General features: G+C 43.2%; 1 protein-coding gene across 1 annotated transcript; it reads left to right on the top strand.

Moving 5' to 3' along the window:
• Positions 1-5,275: 5,275 nt before the first annotated feature.
• Positions 5,276-21,302, top strand: LOC129098752 (C1q-related factor). The gene is made up of 2 exons (XM_054607850.1): positions 5,276-5,902; positions 21,123-21,302. The coding sequence occupies exons 1-2, from the start codon at positions 5,294-5,296 to the stop codon at positions 21,300-21,302; spliced, it is 789 nt and encodes a 262-aa protein (XP_054463825.1). The 5' UTR covers positions 5,276-5,293.
• The last annotated feature ends 615 nt before the right edge of the window (positions 21,303-21,917 follow it).

Raw genomic sequence — 21,917 nt, 5'->3', positions numbered from 1 at the left:
CACCTTAAAGTGGATGAGCTCCGGTCGGCAAAGTCAGAGTTATTATGTCTTGTCGAAATGCAACGCTGTCACACGCTTTAGTAAACAGGGCAGACGTCAGGCTTGATGGAACCATGGCTGCTGTAGTGCGGAGGAACACATGGCCTCAGGGTATTCTGTGTGTTTGTGTGTGTGTGTGTTGTTCATTTCCTCTGGAGTCATGTCCTTCACTGTTTCTGCATTCACCTGGATATTTTGTGCATTATAGAGCGCGTCAGCAAGAAATCACCGAGGCGGGGAGGGCTTAAAGCAAATACATATTCATTTTCTCCGCACATATATATATATAAAACAACTCCTCCCCAGACTCACACATTGCCCTCCTCTGCATTCTCTCTCTCTCTCTCCGACATAAACAAGCACACACACTCGATTCCACAGATACTTTGCAGAAGCCGTGGGCAATTCCCCTCCGATCTCAGGGTTTTTCCTTTTCCCATTTTCCTTTAAATGCACAAATGCTCCATCTCCCCTTTACTCACCGTCCTCAATTTTTGACTTCCTTGTATTCTTTGTCTTGAAGCTCCCCCCCGCTCATCTCTAAACCACCTCAGTGGGTGCCAAGCAGTCACAGCAGTGGCTTGATCCTGGCACTTATGAAAGGAGCTCTTTGATAAGCCTCGGCCAGGAGCAACACAAGGGAAGCAATCAGAGACACAAACTCAACTAGAGATAAGGCATCTACTGTGCTTGCTTGTGTGTTTGTGATGTTGTTTTGTTCCTTTGACCTGTTAAACTTTTATCTTGAAAAAAAAAATCCTTGAAGGTCTATTTTTTCCATGTTTTGTGGTTTTCCCTTAGGCACTTCCTAAAACATTTGGAGACACATTTGTTCTGTCTCCCCATCTCTTTGTAACCAGGGAGAACAACAAAGTGATTAAAATCGTTTGAGGTGTGTTTGGATGTGGCTGATGCCTGGACACAGGGAGGTTGTGGTTTCCTGTACTTGCCTTGTCCTCACATCCGCTCACTTATTGTGTTTCTAAAGCCTTCTCTTTCATCACGGTCCGATCAGCTTTGCTGTCTGAGCTCTCTTTTAATACAAATATAAATTACAGCAGTCTTGTTTTAGTAGAATTGGCAATCATTTCTATTGGTTACAATTATATTTTAAGGAGATATTTGAATACGATTATATTGTATTTTAATATTAATATGAATCACCATACACTAACCAAGTCTTGCACAGACACATTTTAGAACCTGATATGCCCTAAAATAAGGTTCTTGTTTGAGAAAATACTACGTTAAAATGGGATTGTCAATAAGAAGAAGAAGGAGAATGAAACTACTTCCTTGCAGGAACTATTTTTCCACATCAGTGGTGTAGTCTATTTCGAGGCAGAAGGCATGTGCCTTTTTGTTGGTTTTACTAAAATTCAGCTACCTGTTCAGTTTCACACAGTAGACAGGCAAAGGTTTGTGACTAGCTGGTGAAAATAGTGAAGCATTTAGCAGCTAAAGAGACAGATATTACGCTGAGGATTTGTTGGAGACCAAAAACAGAGCTACAAGGACTGTGAATATTGGATTAATCAGATGAATGATTTAAAATAAATGCTATTGTTGCTCTGTTACTGCGGGGTGTGTAAATAAATAACAGTTTGCTTTCCATATTAAAGGTTCAAAGGTGATGATATGTCAATGTTGTGTCCACAGCTTCTGGCAAAAAAAAAAAAAAAGCATTTAATAAAGATTACCAAAAAGATTACCACACCTGCAAAGTTAACACAATTTAAGGACAAATTATTCATGTCTTTAAAAATGTCCTCTATTTTTTGGTTCTATTTTGTAATGTCTAATACCTGAACCAATTGGTGTGTCACACTATCGCCCCAGGTCCACTCCCCATTGAGCAGTGCTAAAACCAACCGGTGCAACAAAAAGGTTAAGAACGTGTGTCTGGTTTCCCACCTGCCAACAACGCCACATGTGTTCGCTGGAACAAATCACGCCGGAGGGGCTACGAGCCAACCTCTGCAGTGGATACGAACTTTAACCCCTAATTGTTTTTAAAAATCTGACATCTAAGACATCCTGAAAAATGAAAGTCAAAATCATTAAAGTCTGTCTCTACCACACGCAGCAATTCGGGGTTTCACAACATGTCACTTCCATTAAAATACGTGCTATCACAAGTGCCACCGACAGTCTGGATTCTCTCCCTACATGCTCCAACAAATCAAGCAAAACAAACCAGCTCTGCTGATATGAAGCTCAGCTGTCACGGCAGTTAACTCCCTCTCCATGTTGCACCTCTTGCTCCCCTTTTGCCTCTCTATTGCTTGTCTTCCTCATCTTTCTCATCTCTCTTTCATCGCTGCCGCTCTCTGTTTGTCCTCTCTGGTGTGCATTGATCTCAGTGGTTCAGAGATTTAGAGATTTGGGGCACAGTGATCTCCCTGGCAGTTACAGCCGACAGGTGTGAAGAACAAACAATGGCCCCCTAAACAAACCCCAAAACTAATTTAGGGCTTGTGTGCTTCCTCATATAGGCAAACTCCATGTCTGTTATGAGGAATAAAACAAAACAGGCAAATATGCATTGCAGGCACACCTGGTGTGTTAGTTATTTGGGTATGTCCACAGACTCTGCTCTGTGATAAATTAGACAACCAACTGGTGATGCCATAAGTTTGCAACTGAAGTTTAATGATGATGAAGAGAGAGAAACGCAGGAAAATAACTGGTGATATGTCAAGTGTAGTGATGACAAATAGTCGGGCATCCTGCTCATTGATCCATCTCAATCCGTCACAAGAACTCAATCCAGTTCAGGCCCAAACAGTCCTATGTAAACCGAGAATGGGCAACCATGTGAAAGCCAATAGTCTGAAGATTTGTATTCCAACCGATGACTACACCATCTGATTCCACTGATTAGTACAACTTTAAACAGAGAGGTGGAACTGATAGATGAAAAAACACCTGATGGATTTAAATCCTGTTGACTCTTAATCCTCGAAGGCACAACGGCCTGTTAATCCAAAACACTGTGTTCACGTCATAATGTAAAAAACTATAGAAAGATGAACAACTAGTCCTTCAAATATACTATGAACAAACAGCATATATGCATATAAATATGCTGTTTTTTCATACTAGATTTGAAGAAGTTGTTGTTGCCTTCAAAGATTAAGAATCAACAGGATTCAAATATATCAGGTGTTTTTTTCTATGATCAAGTGTATATATATTAACACTTGATACTTGCTTATTTAAAGATGAGTGGGCAAGTGGCCTAACTTTACATTTAATGTTAGCATACACACAGTTCTAGGTATAACTCTTCATGTTGGGTTGTAAGGGTTCCAAATTGAACCTTTATAAAAGGTCCTAGCAGGAACCAAAAGGGGTTCTCTTAAGGGGACAAGCTGGAGAACCATTAGCTGCACATCATTAGATTGTGTGTGGTGTCGCGCTACCAGCTGTACCAGGCAGAGATATCAGTTTTTACCATTGACACTGTGAGGCTGACACCTATTAACCAATCAGCGGTTCATACTGACATGGACATGCCATGTTCTTCTCATCCATCTTGAGTGATTTATCCATTTTGTGTTCTGAATTGAGACCAAAAACACTGACGACCGAACTCTCTGCAAACACATATTTCACATGATGACTATGTTTGTTTGACATCTACAGTCTTTGCCATTTGCTTTCCTACTTCACCATTCATCACTCTAAGGGATGAAAATGTCAAACAAATGACATCACTGCTGCATATAGATTTTTTTTCCCCCTCCCAACCAGGACCCTTGATTTGATAAAAACCATGAAATCAATACCTAAAGAAAGACACCAATAAGAAACGGTGTCAGCGCATTCAGGTGGCAAAGAAGAAGAAAAAGAAGAGCGTCGATGTCGGTGGCGGAAGGATGTATTGGCTGCTTTTACCCTTAAAAAGTGACCTTATGTGATGTGCCACAAAGACCATTAATAAAAGTTTTTAAACAGTTCTTCCTTTATGTGATTTAACACTATACAACTAAAAAAAGTTTTAAAACAGTTTTTCTATGTGTTATTGCAATGTTTAATTTCTATTATACAGGTCAAGCAGTTGGCTTCTAAATCCCTTCTTGGCATTAACTTTTGTAATTAGCACCTTTTTTTTTATTCATTTGAGAAGCTGTTAGCACTTCCTGGCATCGCAGATCAAGTATTGCCTTGTGTCTGTGCACATATATGCACGAATCTCTAGAACCCACCTCCAGGAAAAAAATAAAATAAAAAAAAGATTGTCTTTCCACAGCTCCATCTTTATTTTTAGAGTCTGGATGCTGATGAGAGAGAGGAGAAAGCCAGGGAGTGAGAAACACGGCATCAAGTGTGGGGAGAAGAAGGAGGGAGAGCAAGAGGGGAGAAGAAGAGAAGAGAGGGATGAAAGAGGGGGAGCAAGATGGTCAGTGGGGGGAGGCTGGGGGAGGGAGGCGGGGTGTTGGTGACTCGGTGGTTCAGGAGAGTGGTAGAAAGAAATGCAGTGTGATGAGAGTCCTTCTTCCGAGTGAGCCGGAGAGAGAGAGAGAGAGAGAGAGAGAGAGAGAGAGAGAGAGAAGGGGACGTAACCACACCAACCTCTCACTCGATGGGGGAGCAGAGGGGAGGAGTGGGGAGGGGTTGGGGGGCTCCACTGCTCCTGCCGTATAAAAAGCCAAGCCTGAGAATCCGGCACCACAAACTCACCACACATGCACACACACACACACACACACACACACACACACACACACACACACGCACGCACACACAGAGATCCAGTGGCTGCTCTGTATCTTTCACACTCACCCACTCTCATCCTTTTCTCTCTCTCTCTCTCTCTCTCTCTCTCTCTCGCTCTCTCGCTCTCTCTGTCTCTCACTCCATTCCTCTGGGATCTGCATCCTTCTTGCTTCTTCTCACAAGTCAGACTGTGTTTGTAAGTACAGGCTGAATGTCTCCCCGTGTATGCTTGGGTTTCTGTAGGTCTTTTTTTTTTTTTTTCTGCATGTGTGACTGACACCGCATGCCTACTTTAGTGTGACCGAGCAGAACAGTGAGGAGTGTAAGTGTATGTGGGTCTCTGTCTCACCCTCACACACTCGCCGGTCCTCTTGCAACTCTTCTCGGGATCCCCGGGTCCCTTTCGACGGCGACAGGCTCCCCACACCAAGCAGTCACCATTTCCGCCCCCGGGAGACCCACGCTGGCAGCGCAGCCCCTTCCCCGACTCAGCATCGGGAGGAAGACCCTGGTGGCGGCTGCCGTAGGGGTTATGCTGGTCCTGGTGCTGGTGGTCCTCATCCCCGTGCTGGTCAGCTCCGTGGGCACAGACGCCAGCCACTATGAGATGCTGGGCACCTGTCGTATGGTGTGCGACCCCTACCTGAACAAGGGCACCCCGGCCAGCAGCACCAGCTCCACCGGTCTCCAGGCCGAGGCGGAGGCGTTGAGCGACCACAGCAACGTGCTTCCACCCTCCACCTTACTGCAGGGCCCGCAGGGGAAGCCTGGCAGGCCGGGGAAGCCCGGACCACCCGGACCACCTGGAGAACCGGGGCCACCTGGACCTGCAGGCCCACCTGGTGACAGAGGGGATCAGGGACGGACTGGGATTTTGGGTCTGGGGGGGAACGGAGCTATCAGCACGGCCACCTACAGCACAGTGCCTCGGGTGGCCTTCTATGCAGGGCTTAAGAACCCCCACGAAGGCTACGAGATTCTCAAGTTTGACGACGTGGTTACCAACCTCGGCAACAACTATGATGGCATTTCGGGCAAGTTCATCTGCAGCATCCCCGGCACATACTTCTTCATCTACCACGTGCTGATGAGAGGAGGAGATGGAACCAGCATGTGGGCAGACCTCTGCAAGAATGGCCAGGTTAGTGCTTTAAAAGTTGTTTTTTTCTGAGTTTCCTTTCCTTAGTGTGAGCGTACCTGTCTGCCCTGACGCTCACTCTCCTCCCGTCACTCTCTGCATCCTCTATGGCGATCTCTCTTAAAAAAAAAAATCAGGGAATAAAAAGTGACATTGCGAGTCAAGCCTTACGCATCTGCCGTGCGCCTCCAAAAAAAAGCCCAGCGCGCACAGCTGTGGCACCCCCGCGCGCCCTGGAGATACAGATGTGTTGACTGGCTGCAGCCCGCGTGTCCTCCTCGCATGATGCGTCCTGACATCGCCGCGTCCCGCGATCCAAAGGACGCGCACAGGTTTGGCTGAACGGGGAGAGTGCGCCAATCCTTTTTTTTTTTTTTTTTTTTTTTTTTGCCTTTACGCAGAAGAATTGAGAACTTTTGGTCCATTCCGCTTTTTCTGAATTAGGATTTATATCCAGAGTAATTGACTGAATTAATTTAAAGTGCTTCGTGTATTTTTATGAGTGATTATATTGTACTTCGAGTAATGTTATAGTCTAGCTTTTATTGTTGTTATTATTATGATTATAATTATTTCTATAAAAGCCATGTGCGCACCCTTTTTATTTCCCATTTATTTTTGCTACATTTATCTCATAGAACTTTTAAACTGGGCTTAAGCGGCTTGTCTGCGCGTGAAATCTTGGACATTTCTCTTATAATATTTGGACCATACCTGCCCGTGCAAGCCCGCCGGATTGCGCCGACCGTCCACGGTTGCATCCATCCGTCTTTGCAGTCGTGCTAAATGCATTAGGACGTCCACATGATCTATTCTCGTCTTCTTTGATGAATCGTTTTAATGGGGCTCTAATTTTTATTTTGCGCCCCGGAGGGTTTTCTCAGGTTGGTTAATGTGTGGCTACCGATCAGCCGTCAGATCTCTTATCTTCAAAGTTGCTCCGAAATACGTGTTGCCTGTATAAAAAAAAGAAAGAAAAAAAAGAAAAAGAAAAAAAAGACGGATGTTACACTGCAGTTATTGCAGATCGTGTTTGCTTTGTTTGCTCAGTCTGCAACACGTATGTTTCATATAGTTTGTTGCAGGTATTGTGACAAGAGTGAGAATGGAAAATGTATGAATGAATGAAAAAACAGCTAAGAAGCAACCTGCCACTTTAAAAAAAAAAAGGCGTATGCTATAAAAAGTTTTCACATATGATCCATCATAAACAATTTCAGTGACATGCACAAAAAAAAAAATCAACATTTAAATACTTTGTAAATTCTGTGTCATAGTGTATACTGTCATAAGAAATAAGGAGGAAGTAGAAGTTGAGGGGTGGCCTGCATTGCATGTCACACACATTGCCATGCTGCTCTCATTTTTACTGCTCAGCTGCACTTTATTTCTTGCCAACATAATCTGTATACTCAAAGTGAATTGCACACATGGACACACAGAACTGCAATGAGATATGCTGATGGTGACACAATAAGCCAGATCCCACTTACCACAGTGCACAGGAAACGCATCATTCGTTGCCTTTTTTCCATGAACGCTTTGGGGTTTCTGAATCACCATCGTCATCTTGTTCTACAGTCAGAGACAAAGAGCCCTGCAGTAAAAGGAGATAAGTAATAAATGTTAAGTCAAAAGCTGATCCTCCAACTGTCATTTTAAATCATGTCCCAGCAGCCTCTGATACCTGTTTCACATCTGCTGGCTGTGAAATAATGTTATTTTCTCAAGTTTTTGGTCTTTATGCCAAGTGCAATACATAAAATCATGTCAATTAATAAACAGAGAGTTAGATTTAAACTGAAATTTGTTGGGGTCTTACAGTGCAAGTTAATATGTGCACATGGAGATGAATAATACATAAATAAACAGCTGGCATGGGCTGTGTAGGGTGAGGCTACAGTCTCACTAAAACGGCCAGAGGTTAATTCCTTTACCCTCGCCAAGTTCACATCCAGAACGAAAAAAAAGAGAGTTACAGCAATCTCCTTCTATATATAATGTCTCACTCAACAATGATGTTTATGGGTGGGCGTGAAAGCATTGATATATAATAGGGGGAAGAAGAGCATATGTTCCTATAAAACGCCTTCTGTTCCCGCTTCGTTGTGCTCCCAAGAGGAGGTTGCGGAGGTACTTAAGTTAGATGCACGCGGTGTGCATCTCCAGAGACCCATGTAATGTTTATAAAGTGGTAACTGCGTCTATTTCTCTAGCGTATGCACAAACACGCCGTCCTCTTGCCGTGGTGTTTATTAGCTTGTGTGTTGGGCTGATGGAGAAGGCCCCAGAGCCTCACTCCGCGTAAGTGACTGTGAATGGTTATAAATGTTGGGCCAACTTATGCTGCATCATTGATGAAGTGCAGAGAGTCGAAGTGAAGCTCCTATACAGTCAAACCGGTGCTTTCTTCAACTCATTAAGGCTGAAAAAGAAAAATAACCTACACCGTGGTAAGGACCAGGGGAGACCAGGGAATTGAAGACAATACTAGTGTTTTATCATCTTTTGGCTTTAGTGAAGCGGCTGGTTTCCAGGCCCAGGGGTTCTAACATCCACCATCCATAGGTTGCTTTATTTCTTTTTCCTCTACTTCCACTTCCAGAGTGCAACACAAGAATCCCAGCACTGTCCCCGCAAAACTTTGACACTTTTCAAGTTAGACCAAAAAAGTGAGCTTCCTGGTAAACAAACACAAATAAATCTATTTTCAGCACAGCACACTTTACAACACACGCTTTTTTCAAACTTCCTCTCCACACACTCTTTTTGGCTTCTTCGTCGCCTGGGCGTGCCAAATATTCCAACCAATCCCAAACCTTCTCCAGTAGATCAATGCTTTACCATAACTCGTCTCTTGAGAGAGACACAGCGGCGACAATGAAGTTCAATGGATGCAGTAGCGGGGAGGAAAAAGAAGAGAGGAAAGAAAAGGAACAGTTATTGTGCTATTGTGCCATCGAGTCTATTTAATTGTAATTAAAAAGCTTGAACCAGATCCAGGATGTGTTTGCGCTTCTCCCCTCCATTCCCTTCTTAATATTGTTATTAATCCGCAAAACCGTTTCAGAGTTAATTAAAAGCAATGACTTCAGCGTCAGTCTCTCAAGAGGACCATAGTGAATAATCACTCTGTCTCCTCCTTTAATAAGCCTCAACGTCCTTCGTGCACATGGCTCTTCCTTAGCAATTACCGCTGCAGTCTTGTCCTCACACACATGCTCACACACACACACACACACACACACACACACACACACACACACACACACACACACACACACACACACACACACACACACACACGCATGCATGCCCCGCCCCCCCCCTCCATCTTCACCACACCTTCCTAACCCAATGCCTCAACCCACCCCGACTGTGCACTGCCCTCCATCTCTCCTCTATTTCGGCTCTGCAGACACTCACTTTTCCGAGTAAAGGAGCAAAAAGTTTTCATCTTAAAAAAATAAACTTCTTTGAAAAGAAAATGATATATATATAAAAAAAAGCAGCACAACAGAATCCAGATTGCGCTATCACAGAATCGATTTGCCAACACACAATGCCATCAATATTCTTCATTGCTCTCAAGTGATGCATTGCACAATAACAGAATAAGTTAAAGCGTACCATCCTTTTCTTAGAATTTTGTTTTTGCGCTTCAAAGGAAAAGGGATGCTGTTTTTTTTGTATTTTTTTTACCTACAAGTTCAGTCGCGTGTCATTTCCTTCTCACACCATTCACCTCAGTCCATCATCCACACCTCCAGAGGGGGTGTAGGAGGGCGGTGTGGGAGGGGGTGGAGGAGTCTCCAGCTCTGGCTCACACAGACACAACACTGTTTATCCTGTTGCTGTGTGTTGTGCATTGTGTTTAGCATGTGGTGTCTTCTCTGTTTGATGAAGGTTATAAACTCTAATGAAAGGTGTGAATATTCCATTCAATAGCTTGTCACTCAAAATGGACTGGGGTCCTTATTGTTTTTTTTTTTTTTTTACAACTGTTTTCGCAATTTCAGTTCAAAAAGTTAATATGTGATTGCAATCGAGGCATCTACGCACACATACAGCAACACTTCCACTTGATTGATTTTAAAATTCTGGTAATGTTCAGACCTGCTATTCTTCATCGTGGTGTGACTTCGGAAACTGAGAGGCCTCTGTGTGTCTGCCTGGTGTAACAGAGAGACTCTGTCTGAAATGGACAGACAGGGTTTGAGAGAGAGCCACCCCTCAGTCCCCTCGGCCCTCTTCGCCCGCGGTATTGATCCCCTTATGTGTACGTGTGCGTGCGTGTCTCTTTCCCCCTCTTCTGACAGACCCATTTCTTTCTGCGCGACGTATACCGTGGCATATCTGCTATAATCAGCCCGAGAGGTAGTGGAGGCGGACCTTTGGCCTTGATCTGCTGTGTAATTGGACACTGGATTTGACACTCTGCCGAGTGGAACATTAGAGCTGGTCTAATTAGGTGCGGGGGGCTATCAAACGAAGATTGGCCCATGTTGTTAGGAAATACCACACAGATTGGAAATGTCAAGATGACACGGGCTGTCATCTGCGGGAACGGGCAAGAAAATCTATCATTTATTGGTGAAGTTTCAAAACTTGCTCGGGGAAACTGCCCACCACTTGCCTGTAATAATTCCAGTTCTTTTAAAAATCATTTTACACTGAACTCCACGGATAGGGAGCCATTAGTGCACAGGCTCACCGCAACGGCAATCCAGTTTAAGCAGCTCATGAAATACTGCTATAATGTCTCGTGTATCCGTGAGAGCGAAAACATACGGTCTAAAATAGGCGATGGATTGTCTCCTGTGGCTGGCTGACTCAAGGATGCTGTGCTGTTGACTCACAAGAGTTCTTCATTATAATGAGGGCCATATGGGAGATAGACAAGTGCCCCTGGCCCTCTTATGCAAACATCCCTCTCTCCGTCTCTCCCCACGCCCCTGACATTTAGCCGTACCCCCGAATTCAGTCTTCAGTGATACCCACAATTATCATCTCCGCGTCTTCGCAGGAAAGCAGCAAGTCAATGGCTCCAAATGACTCACAGTCTGCTACATAAATCAATGTGTTTAACACCTTCTCACCCTCCCCTTAAAATGAAAACGGGAAGGAGACAGTAAGAGAGGATGAATCGGCTACTGTATGAAAAATGCATGTCATAGCAGAGCTGACAGTCTGCCTCTCATCCAACGCTTGTACAGAAAAGCTCTCTTCGCCTCATTTTAGAGGGAGTCTTTTTTCGTTTAAGAAAAGAAAAAGGGAAAATCTCAGCGCCTCAGGGTTACTAGGAAGCACACTGGAAAAAAAACAGGCTTAGTGTGAACAAAGGTTGCGAAAATTTTGCTGTAAAAGTCTCTTTTCAGACAGCGGCGGGAGCAGTGATTGTGGTCTTGGGTGTTGGGGGGCTGGAGGCACACAGAGCTGTGTATCTCTGTAATTAACTGAGCGTGATGAGTCAGACACAAGAGAGAAAAGAGTGGTTGGATCGCAGGTCAAAGTGGACACCTCTTTTTTCTCCCCCTCCCCTGTTTCCTTCTGACAAACCTCTTGCATTGGCTCTTTCAAGAGGAGCTGTCTTGGTTTCATCCTCTTTGTCGCCCGCTGATACAATTGCAACAATGTTATTCTGGCCTCTGGGTGGTTTCTACAGTGTTTGGATGGAATACCGGTGATGGACTAACGTCTGACACCAGATTCCCCCCCTTAAGCATTGGTGTCAGCAATTTCATAAACAGCGAGAGGTTTGTGCAGCAAAGTCGCTGTGTTTCAAAGGAGGCTGAGCAGGTACAAAAAGAACAGCTGGTGAAATTAATTCAGGAAGCCTTTTTCCGACTCTCGTCTGACAGATGGCAAATCTCCTGTTACCATTTCATTCCTCTTATCATGTTTTCACTTAGGTTTCCTCCGACGAATAAACCGGTAACACATGGGAGACCTGGCGTTTTTTCCGACACAACTCACTCGCAACCCATTGTAGTTTCCTGTTCTCATTAGTTATGTAGAATCGCATCTGGTGTGTACAGAAATGCACGTGGATGTGTGTGTGAGTCCTTGTTTCTTTGTGTCTGTATGTGCAGTGCAGTGAAATGTTGGACCAGGCTCAGTGGCGGTGGCAAGCTATCTAAGCTGCTATTAGGCATGCGGTTCACGGCTGGAATGTTCAAACACAATTAGACGGCAGTACACTTTGATTTAAGGAGGACCAATAGACTCGTTGATCCAAAATGGGGGCTCAACATCAAGTCAACAAATCCCTGTCAGAGAGAGGCCGCGAGACATGTCCTTGTCACAGTGACAAAGCCTCTTGTAAGATGTCCCAGTGGGACGTTATACTGGCTCCTCCTGCACCAGACAGAACAGATAAAACTTCAAATCGTGCTGCTTTTCATAAACAGCATGCTAATAAGGGTTTAGAATAGAAGCGCGTTACAGCTGCCGGAGGAAAATAATGTAAAATCCCTTTTCAACAGAGGCAGTTTTAAAAAACGTACCACTTTATTGAAGAGCGATGGCAGTCAGTGTCTTAAAAATGCGCAAATTCATCTCAGATCCCTCACATAAACACCTGTGTTTCTGCCAGGTGTGATGTTCACATTCACAGCTACTGTATACAGTGAACGCGTTAAGAGAATCCACATTTCACTCTTCCTGGCACGCATTATCTATTAAGCCCCGAGTAGAGCCTTGAATTTTTTTCTGCGTCTCCACTCAGAGTATTATTCAATCAAAGCCATCACGTTGACGATATGACGGATGCAAACACGCGCGAGCAGCCAGAGGGAAGACAACATCGCCTGACACCTCATTTACCATGGCTGGAGCCGGCGCTCGCAGCCTCATGCTTTGTTTGTCTTGTCAGAGTTCCTCTACATATTCAGCGTCAAGGTCACGCACTGCCAGTCGGCTGTTCGTCCTGCTCATCTCTCCCTATACATCTGCCATAGCCTGCGTCTGAACCTCATATGCCTAAGTTTCTATTGTGCACTGGAGAAAAGAAATACAAAAAAAAGGAAAAGAAAAAATAGCTCCAACAGGAGCTCCCTGATCATTATTTCAAAAATAGTGAGGCTTTATTCATGCGTGCTGATCATTGAAAGCAAACGAAGGAGGCCTAGACTGAGGCAGTTAGTCTCAGAAGGGGATAAAAAACCATTAGAGCAAAGAAACAAAACAAGACAGAAATATCATTGTGGAAGAACTGGAAGGATTTCAGGGAAGCTTGCTTTCATCAGGGCTTTTGCTCATTCTGTCTCTGCTAACGGAAAATGTTATATTTATATTGTCCCCCTCCTCCTCCTCCCCACAAAAAAGAAAAAAAAAACATAAATCATGCAAAGACAGATGTCTTAAATTCCTTAAAGAGCAAATGAAGAGAATAATTTAAAGGTATTACACATCTGTGACATTGCCAGAGGTTCCCAGGTCCTGTGTGAACACCTGGAAAGCAAATATTTTGAAAAAGTTTAAATAAAAATCACAACTGACAAATTCCTCCTGAGACATCATCACCCACTTCCCCTTCGCCAACCCAAGGAGCTAACACTCTAATAGGATGGTGTTGACTTTGCACGCTCAGGGAGCATCACATCATATTAATATGCTCTGGACGCTGGCATCTCAGAATCAGAACAGGAGGCTTTTGTTTGCACATCGATATGAGCTGCACTAGATTTAATCAAGAGGATAAACAATAAAAAAAGAACAATATTCCATATATTACACCTTCATCTTAAACCCTCTCCTCAGGATTTAATTATTCAGATTAGCCTTTATGGCACTCGCACGTTTCATACCAACGTGACTTTCAGTGTCAGTGGCATATTGTTACAAAGTTTGAGGCACCCTCCAAACCTCTTTTAAACATAAAGAGGGTCATTTTGAAGTACATTTCCGAGTAAGGTCATTAGGACTGAAATGTTGTAAATAAATGACGCTTCGAACAAAGACTACTTCAAGTGTCGTGCACACATGCTCTTTTAAACTACTCAGACTCACTATAGAAGTTTAGTACAGCCCTGTCTTTGTTCATTTCACCTTCCATTACAACATTGAGTTTGTGAAAAAAAACAAAAAAAACCCCACTACATTACTTACATTACATTACATTACAGTCATTTAGCAGACACTTTTATCCAAAGCGACTTACAGGAAGTGTATTCAACATAGGTATTCAAGAGAACTACTAGTCACCAGAAGTCATAAGTGCATCTCCTTTCTTAAACAAGCATCTTAAAGCATAAACCAGAGCAAAAGTATAGTGCAGAAGCAAATTACTACGAAAACAATAATTGCAACAGACTAATCCGAATATAATAAGTGCTACAAACTACTACGAATAGGATAAGTGCAACAAATTAATACGAATGCAATAAGTGCTACGAGGAAGGCTCAGGGTAGTACTGCTTGAAGAGGTGAGTTTTCAGCCTGCGCCGAAAGATGGGCAGCGACTCTGCTGTCCTGACGTCAGTGGGGAGTTCATTCCACCACTGTGGGGCCAGGACAGAAAAAAGCTCCTCTGAGCGACGGGGCAACCAATCGCCCCGAGGCAGCAGAGCGAAGTGGTCGGGCGGGGGTGTAGGGCTTGACCATGGCCTGGAGATAGGAAGGAGCTGTTCCTTTCACTGCCCTGTAGGCTAGCACCAGAGTCTTAAACTGGATGCGAGCTCTTACAGGGAGCCAGTGTAGAGAACGGAGAAGGGAAGTTGTGTGAGAGAACTTGGGGCGATTGAACACCAGACGTGCTGCAGCTTTCTGGACAAGCTCCAGAGGTCTGATGGCCGACGCCGGGGCTCCGGCAAGTAGTGAGTTGCAGTAGTCCAGGCGGGAGATGACCAGAGCCTGGATGAGCACCTGCGCCGTCTCCTCAGTGAGGAAGGGGCGAATCCTCCTGATGTTGTAGAGGAGGAATCTGCAGGAGCGTGTGACCGATGCAATGTTTGCTGAGAACGACAGTTGGTCGTCCAGGGTCACACCCAGATTCCTCACAGTCCGAGTTGGCGTTACCACGGCATCATCAATGGTGATGGACAGGTCTCGGTGCGGGCAACCCTTCCCCGGGAGGAACAGTAGCTCAGGAGGAGTTGGGCGTGCAGGCCTGGAGGTGAAGGGACAGAGGTTGTCCAAAGAGTAGGAAAGGGTGGAGAGGAGAAGATCAGTAGCAGTATCGGGGGATAGGAGAGAGAAGGATTCAGGGTCAGGGAGGGCAGAGGTAACGGAAGAGGAAAGATCAGCGGGGGAGAGGGAGCGGAGGTGACTACGGGTAGAAACCATGTGGGTAGGTGGGGAAGTAAGGGGGGAGAGGAGAGGGAGAGGGAGTAGGACATGAAGTACTGAACAAGAAAATTCAGTTGAGATGGCTGAAGGAGTGTCGACCTCGCTCCTCTCCGCTTGAGAGCTAAAAGCAACGAGCTGAAGGCAAAAGAACGGTTCTCTCTTTGAAAATCATTCTGAGAACGTCTGATAGGTTTCACGAGAAATCTGGCAAAAAAATTGTCCTAAGTCTAAAAGACTTAATGATTTGAAGGAGCAGTTATCTGCAAGATTGAGATGCTCCTGCTTTTAATGTTAGACCATATAAAATCAGTGTTAATAAATAGTTGTTCTTCTCAACACTGTGGTAGAACTCATGATGTTGATTTATGTAGGGATGTTAGCAGACCTGCAGTAAGATGATGAGATGTCCTGTGAGACAATGTTACCAACATCCTGCAGCACGCAGTCTGGTCTGTCCATGTTCAATGTAACGAGTCACAGATACGGTACCTTAGCACTTCAATGCTTTTTACAGTAGCGCTGCAGGAAAGGATCACTCTAGCCTCTGGTGTCTGTTTGTCATTGTGCTGCTCAGGAGAACAGCACTTAAGACTCTTACATGCTTCTCTTAAGAAATGGTCTGGATTCTATAGCAGACTGCTATATATTATGCCTTTTACTGCAAGTAAATGTAAGGAATCGTTTGTCTATCATTTAGTCTATCAGACTTTCCAACAGCAGGTTTTTATATATCAATAGAGGATGAGCTGAGGGTTATTAAGCATTATCAGCGATAGCTATTATGGCAGAAAAGATGATAGAAGGAACATCCTTAAGAGGAGATACTACAGGCGAATAGGGAAAAAGATAGATATTACCATGAAACTTCTCCAGTTGATATCTTACTTTGAGACAATTATTTTTTGTATTACAAATTTTCTGAAATGTTATGTTTACATATGCAAATGTGGCATTATTTAATGATAACTTTTGGTAAATTAAGGAGAAATATACAGACGCAAACAGACAATTTAGTACAGTTTACTACAATAAACACTTAAATGTGTATTTTGGGTCTTTTCTTTCCAATAGTCTTGAAGTAAAAACTCAAAGTCTTTAAACTGACCAGTGAGTGAAAAACTGTTTTCTCCTGTAGTGTCTCCCCTTAATGAAATTTAGCTTAATAAACAGAATCCATAGAAAAATACTTGCTGAAGAAGTGTAGAGTTAAAACTCAACATAACAAAAAAAACAACAAACAATCCCCTATAGAAACTTTTAAAAATAAATCTTGAAACTATTGATTGGAATTGTGCAAATACCATATCATGCATTAATTTTTAATATATCTTAATGTCAGGAGAACCTGTTCCAGGCTCCCTGTTTGGCAAGTTGGCAACAGCGATGCTTTCTGTGCAGTAGATCTCTGTCAGTAGCTGGCCCCTCATAACATTTGACAATACGCCTGTTGTGTGTGCTCTTTAAATGGGCCAACTAATTATTGGGCATCCTCCATGTCGCCCTGTTGGGTCAGCTTGTCGACACCCGCTCAGTAAACCGTGATTTAAAGCTGTGTAGACATACACGGAGCCAAGGAAAGGTCCAGAATGGACTTTCGAGACCCGATAATGAGCCACAAGAAAATTCTTCACATTCACGTAAACTATTGATTTTGATTCAACCTCAGTGACCAGACAAAGTGACTAATTGGCTTATTTAACCAATGGATACTTTAAAGGATGTACAGTGCTTTCTTTTTTTCATCTCAAGAGAAAATAATGATCTTCTTTTCTCCGATTCCATTTAAGTTAAGCCTGATGCAGTTCTTCTCGTTAGTCATTGTTTAATAGCAGTGAGATACTGCACAGACTGCAAGCGTTTGGAGAGTGGCACACTTTGGGTTGTTCCGCTCAGAAACAATGCCTATTTGGTTTACTTTAAAACTTTTAATTTAGCATCTGTAACGAGTGGACCGTTTAGGATTTACAACCCTTTTTATAGTCAGTTTTAGGTGACCAAAGTCACCTGGCAGGTTAACATGAATGTAAATGAAGTCAATGTTTAGTTCTGAACCCTCCCTTACAGTCCATTACTATCAGCGGTTTAAGATCCATATAAAGCCACAGACCTCGAGAAGCTCTGCCAGGCCTGTACTGCCGCCAGATGTACTTCTTGCTTGTTTTGGGGGCTTTTTCAGTCTGGTCTTTGATGATACAGTACTGCAAGTTGTACTGAGATGAAGATGTTAAAGAAAATGTCCAAAAAACCCTGTTGGTTGTCTGACTGTTTAGGCTCATCATCCTGCAGCATGTCCAATATGTAATTGTAGATGGACTTGTATTTGTATAGCGTCTTTCTAGTCTTCCGACCACTTTAGGTGCTTTTACACTACATTTCATTCACCCATTCGCATCTATTCATACACTGATGACAGGAGCTACCATGCAAGGTGCCACCTGCCCATCAGGACTAAATAATCATTCACACCCAATCACATACCGATGGCACAGCCTTTGGGAGCAATTTGGGGTTAAGTGTCTTGCCCAAGGAAACATCGACATGTACCGTAGGAGCCAGGGATCGAACAGACGATCTTCTGATTGAAAGTGTGTGTATGTGTGTGTAAAGTCTATTTACTGGTCTCAGGGAGTACTAGTACCTATGTAAAAAAAAGTTATATAAAGCCTTTTTATGGCTCTGATAAATTGCCTCAAGTGATGTCAGTTAAGTGAAGGAAGTGAGTTTTCCAGACCTGTGGCTCGCTCTTGAGTTTGAGTTATTATTGTACAGTTTCATATTTCTATTTTTAAATTATGTCTTATATTATTGCACTGTGTTAACTGTTTAGTGTTACGCACCAATCAATCACCTTGCCAAATTCTGGTATGTGTAACCTACAGGGCAATAAACAGCTTCTGATTCTGAGTTGCATTGTGGGTAATGTAGGTGCCAGGTTTTTACAAGCAAGAAGAATGCATGGATTCAAAAACGATGATATCTTTGGTTCTGCTGATATTGATCATTCTCAGTATTCTTTGTCTCTGTCTAGAATAAGGTTTATGTTTAAAAGTGTTGGTGGAGGATGATATTCAACTAAGCCTCAACAGACATGGCACACACAGAATGCTGCATCCAGTCTATGACCTTCACTGTATGTTAGTGCTTAAGTTTCTACTCAGACTACTTAAATGTTATGCATATTGTAATCTGCAAAAAGTAGGCTACAAAAAGTTTCTAAACAATTCATCTTGAGATAGAGTATTTTGAAGTACTCGTTCCTGATGATATGTATAATTAGTCTCTGTCAAAAACACACACACACACACACACACACACACACACACACACACACACACACACACACACACACACACACACACACACACACACACACACACACACACACACACACACACACACAGTCACGCTTGAAAACACAGCTATTGTTTCAGCGCCCATTTAGCATCCCAGCTACACTTTCCTCTCCGGAGAGAGAGAACATGTTTGTGGTGGAGGTCTTACAGTTTTTACGATACAATAAACACTAAAATCTAAAGTTTTGCCCAATTATCAAAACCTTACACTCAAGGAGCAAAACTCGGCCCCAGATTTGCACCACTGTAAGCACAATGAGTCCGTTCACACTTTGTGCAAAACAATACACACAGTGATTTGAAACACTAACACACACGTCTAATTAGCCAGATGACAGGTTATTTAAACACAAGAGATTGTAGACACACCAATCAGGTTTAAGCACAATAAAAATGCAGCAGGTGAGTTCACCAAACTTAACCAAAATGGAAGGAAGAGGAAGAGGGGGGTTCTTTTTTTGTTCATGTTATGTTCATGAAAACTGGGAAATGTTTTTTTGTTGGCTTGTTGTCCAACAGCATTAGTATTTCTAAGCCACAAGTGTGTATTGTTTTGCAAAATTCACTGCAGAATTAGCACACAAACAGAATTAAGTCACACACACATTTTGCAAAGGAGCTAAGGTGTTTTGCTAATTGGGTTTGTGATTGTGCTATTCGTGTGTTGGATTTTGCTAAACAAAACAAAACAATCAAAATTGTGTTTATTGTATTGTAAAAAACTGTAATTAGCCAGGACAGGTTATTTAGAGACCGCTCCAAAATGTCCTATAAGCCACACAAGCAGAATACACACACACACACACACACACACACACACACACACACACACACACACACACACACACACACACACACACACACACACTAAAGCAAACAGAGACTAAACAAATTCTCAATATGCAAACTAATTCTGAATACTCTTGTTACTCCTCACTATACATTTAGAAATATTTAATCTTATATTAAGTGGCCGTCCTTCGTGTTTATTTTATTCTGTTTCTCAGTCATATCCACCACAATGAGAAACTCACAAAGTCAGCCTTGTGCTTGAGTTTCTGAGACTTTTTTCTTCCTGTGGACCTTTTGTTCCAAGGTTAAATGTTAGGTCTTCTGTGGAAGACTGCTGCCTTGATTGAACCTATAAATCTCCTTGACAGAAAGGCCTGAGGTTTGACTGACCCACTGGTTGGACCTGTGGGTTTAATATCTGTATGAAAAAGTATTTGTGCCATTGTTGTGTCCAGTAACTCGTATAAATTCAAAATGAAAAACATTGTGATGCTTTGTATTTCAAGGAATATACTGAAAAAGTAGTTTCTGTTAGTTTAGAATTTACGTAAGGATTTTCTTTGTCAATGATAGGGCATTTTTCAACTTGTTCCATGTTTCCTCATAAACTCCTACACTTTCTTGAACAAAAAAAAGCAATAAAACTCTGGAACTATTTTTCTGAATATCTTGCTTTTAGAAAAATACAGATGACCTTCTAGAGCAGTGGTTCTTAACCTGGGTTCGATGAGTCACTCTCAGGGGTTCGGCAGACACACACTGCGGTCAAGTGAGCCGCCGCTTTAAAAATGAATGACCGTGTATTCCTTAAGGTGCGTTCACACCGAGCGCCCCGTTCGGTGTGAACGCAGCATAACTGTACGGTGGCTTGGGTAGCCCAAAAAGCACGGAGAAAGCTAAAACTTATGCTGCGTTCAGCAGATGACAGCAGATGTCAACGATGAATGCCTCGACGAAATCATTGAACTTCAGCAGAGCCAGCTTCAACAGCAACTCTTCGGAACAACAATGCTCTCAACGTTTTGGTGTCACCAAATCATACCATACTCTCGTATTGCCAAGAAAGCCCTTGAGATACTCACACCGCTTGTTACAACGTATCTTTGTGAGCAATCCTTTTCGAGGATGGTGGACATGAAAACTAAGAAAAGGAACAGACTTTGCTGCGAAAATGATATGAGAGTGGCACTTGCCAAGGTGAAGCCGCGCATTTCTGAACTTGTATCTGAAAGGCAACAGCAAAAGTCACATTGATTTGCAGTAAATATTCACTGAGTTATGTTTTTGTGTGAAATTCATGTTTTGTTTGTCGACAAACCGATCCTCACAGCATCGTACGAAGTTGCGTACCTGATCGCAAATCATTCATTGAGTTATGTTTTTGTGTGAAATTCATGTTTTGTTGGTTTTGTTCTTTGCACACAGTGATTTTGTGTGCAACTGATGCATGGTTCATTTTGTGCACTAATAAAATATATACCTATGTTTTGAAGAAATCATATTTTATTTTTCCAATTACGAAGGGTTCGGTGAATGCACTGATGAAGCTCGCAGGGTTCAGTACCTCCAATAAGGTTAAGAACCACTGTTCTAGAGGATCGTGCAGCATCGGTAGTTCTGATTTACAATAATGTAGTCTGGGATTTCTATGATATCTGTCTATCTGTGAATGAGAGACTACAACCTATTTGGGTGTTTTTCTAAATGACTTAAGTCATTGTCCTGATATGTGCTGTAGCTAACAAGCCCACCCATTTCCCCTACGTGTTCTTCTGTCTCTGTTCTTACAGGTCCGTGCCAGTGCCATCGCCCAAGACGCCGACCAGAACTACGATTATGCCTCCAACAGCGTCATCCTCCATCTGGACGCAGGCGACGAGGTTTACATCAAACTGGACGGAGGCAAAGCCCATGGAGGGAACAACAACAAGTACAGCACCTTCTCTGGCTTCATCCTCTATGCGGACTGAGAACAGACAGGCACAGAGACAGTCAGACAGGAAGAGATTGAGCGAAAAAGGAGATTGGGGGGGTTCGGGGGGGTTGAGTGTGTGTTAAAAGCTGGAATGCTTTCTAGTTTTCCTAATTCTCTCCATCATCACGGACACCTCTGCTTCGTATTCATCAGCTAAGACATCCAGGTTCTGTAGCCCGAGCCTGGATGCAAAGCTCCCGAGGACGCACTGAGTTGGGGTGGGCCGGGCGGGAGGAGTGGGACGTGGGATGGAGGTTGGTCATTTTTTTTTTCTACGCTCCTTACCACAATGCCGACGCATCACGAGCTCCTCGCTTTCAGTGTCTTCTCCTCTTCAGATCTGCTCCTGCTCCATTGCACAGAAATGACCAACAACAACAACAATGAAATCCCCGCAAAAGTGGATAACCTCACCTCTTATCTCCACCGTGGCAACACTCGGCCGTGCTGCCCGTGGACTCGATTGACTCAAACTTGTAGTGTTGTTCCGTGCAATTTTTCCTTAGAGTGTGTTTTTATTTTGTAGAGATGCATAATAATCTACAAAAAAGAGATTTAAAAAAAAAAAAAGAGAAAAGATTATATTTGTTCCTTGTGAAGATATCCTGTT

Source organism: Anoplopoma fimbria, chromosome 11, assembly GCF_027596085.1.
Source record: "Anoplopoma fimbria isolate UVic2021 breed Golden Eagle Sablefish chromosome 11, Afim_UVic_2022, whole genome shotgun sequence".
Taxonomy (NCBI): domain Eukaryota; kingdom Metazoa; phylum Chordata; class Actinopteri; order Perciformes; family Anoplopomatidae; genus Anoplopoma; species Anoplopoma fimbria.
Note: the sequence above shows the minus strand (reverse complement) of the source record. Positions and strands in the feature narration are given on the sequence as shown.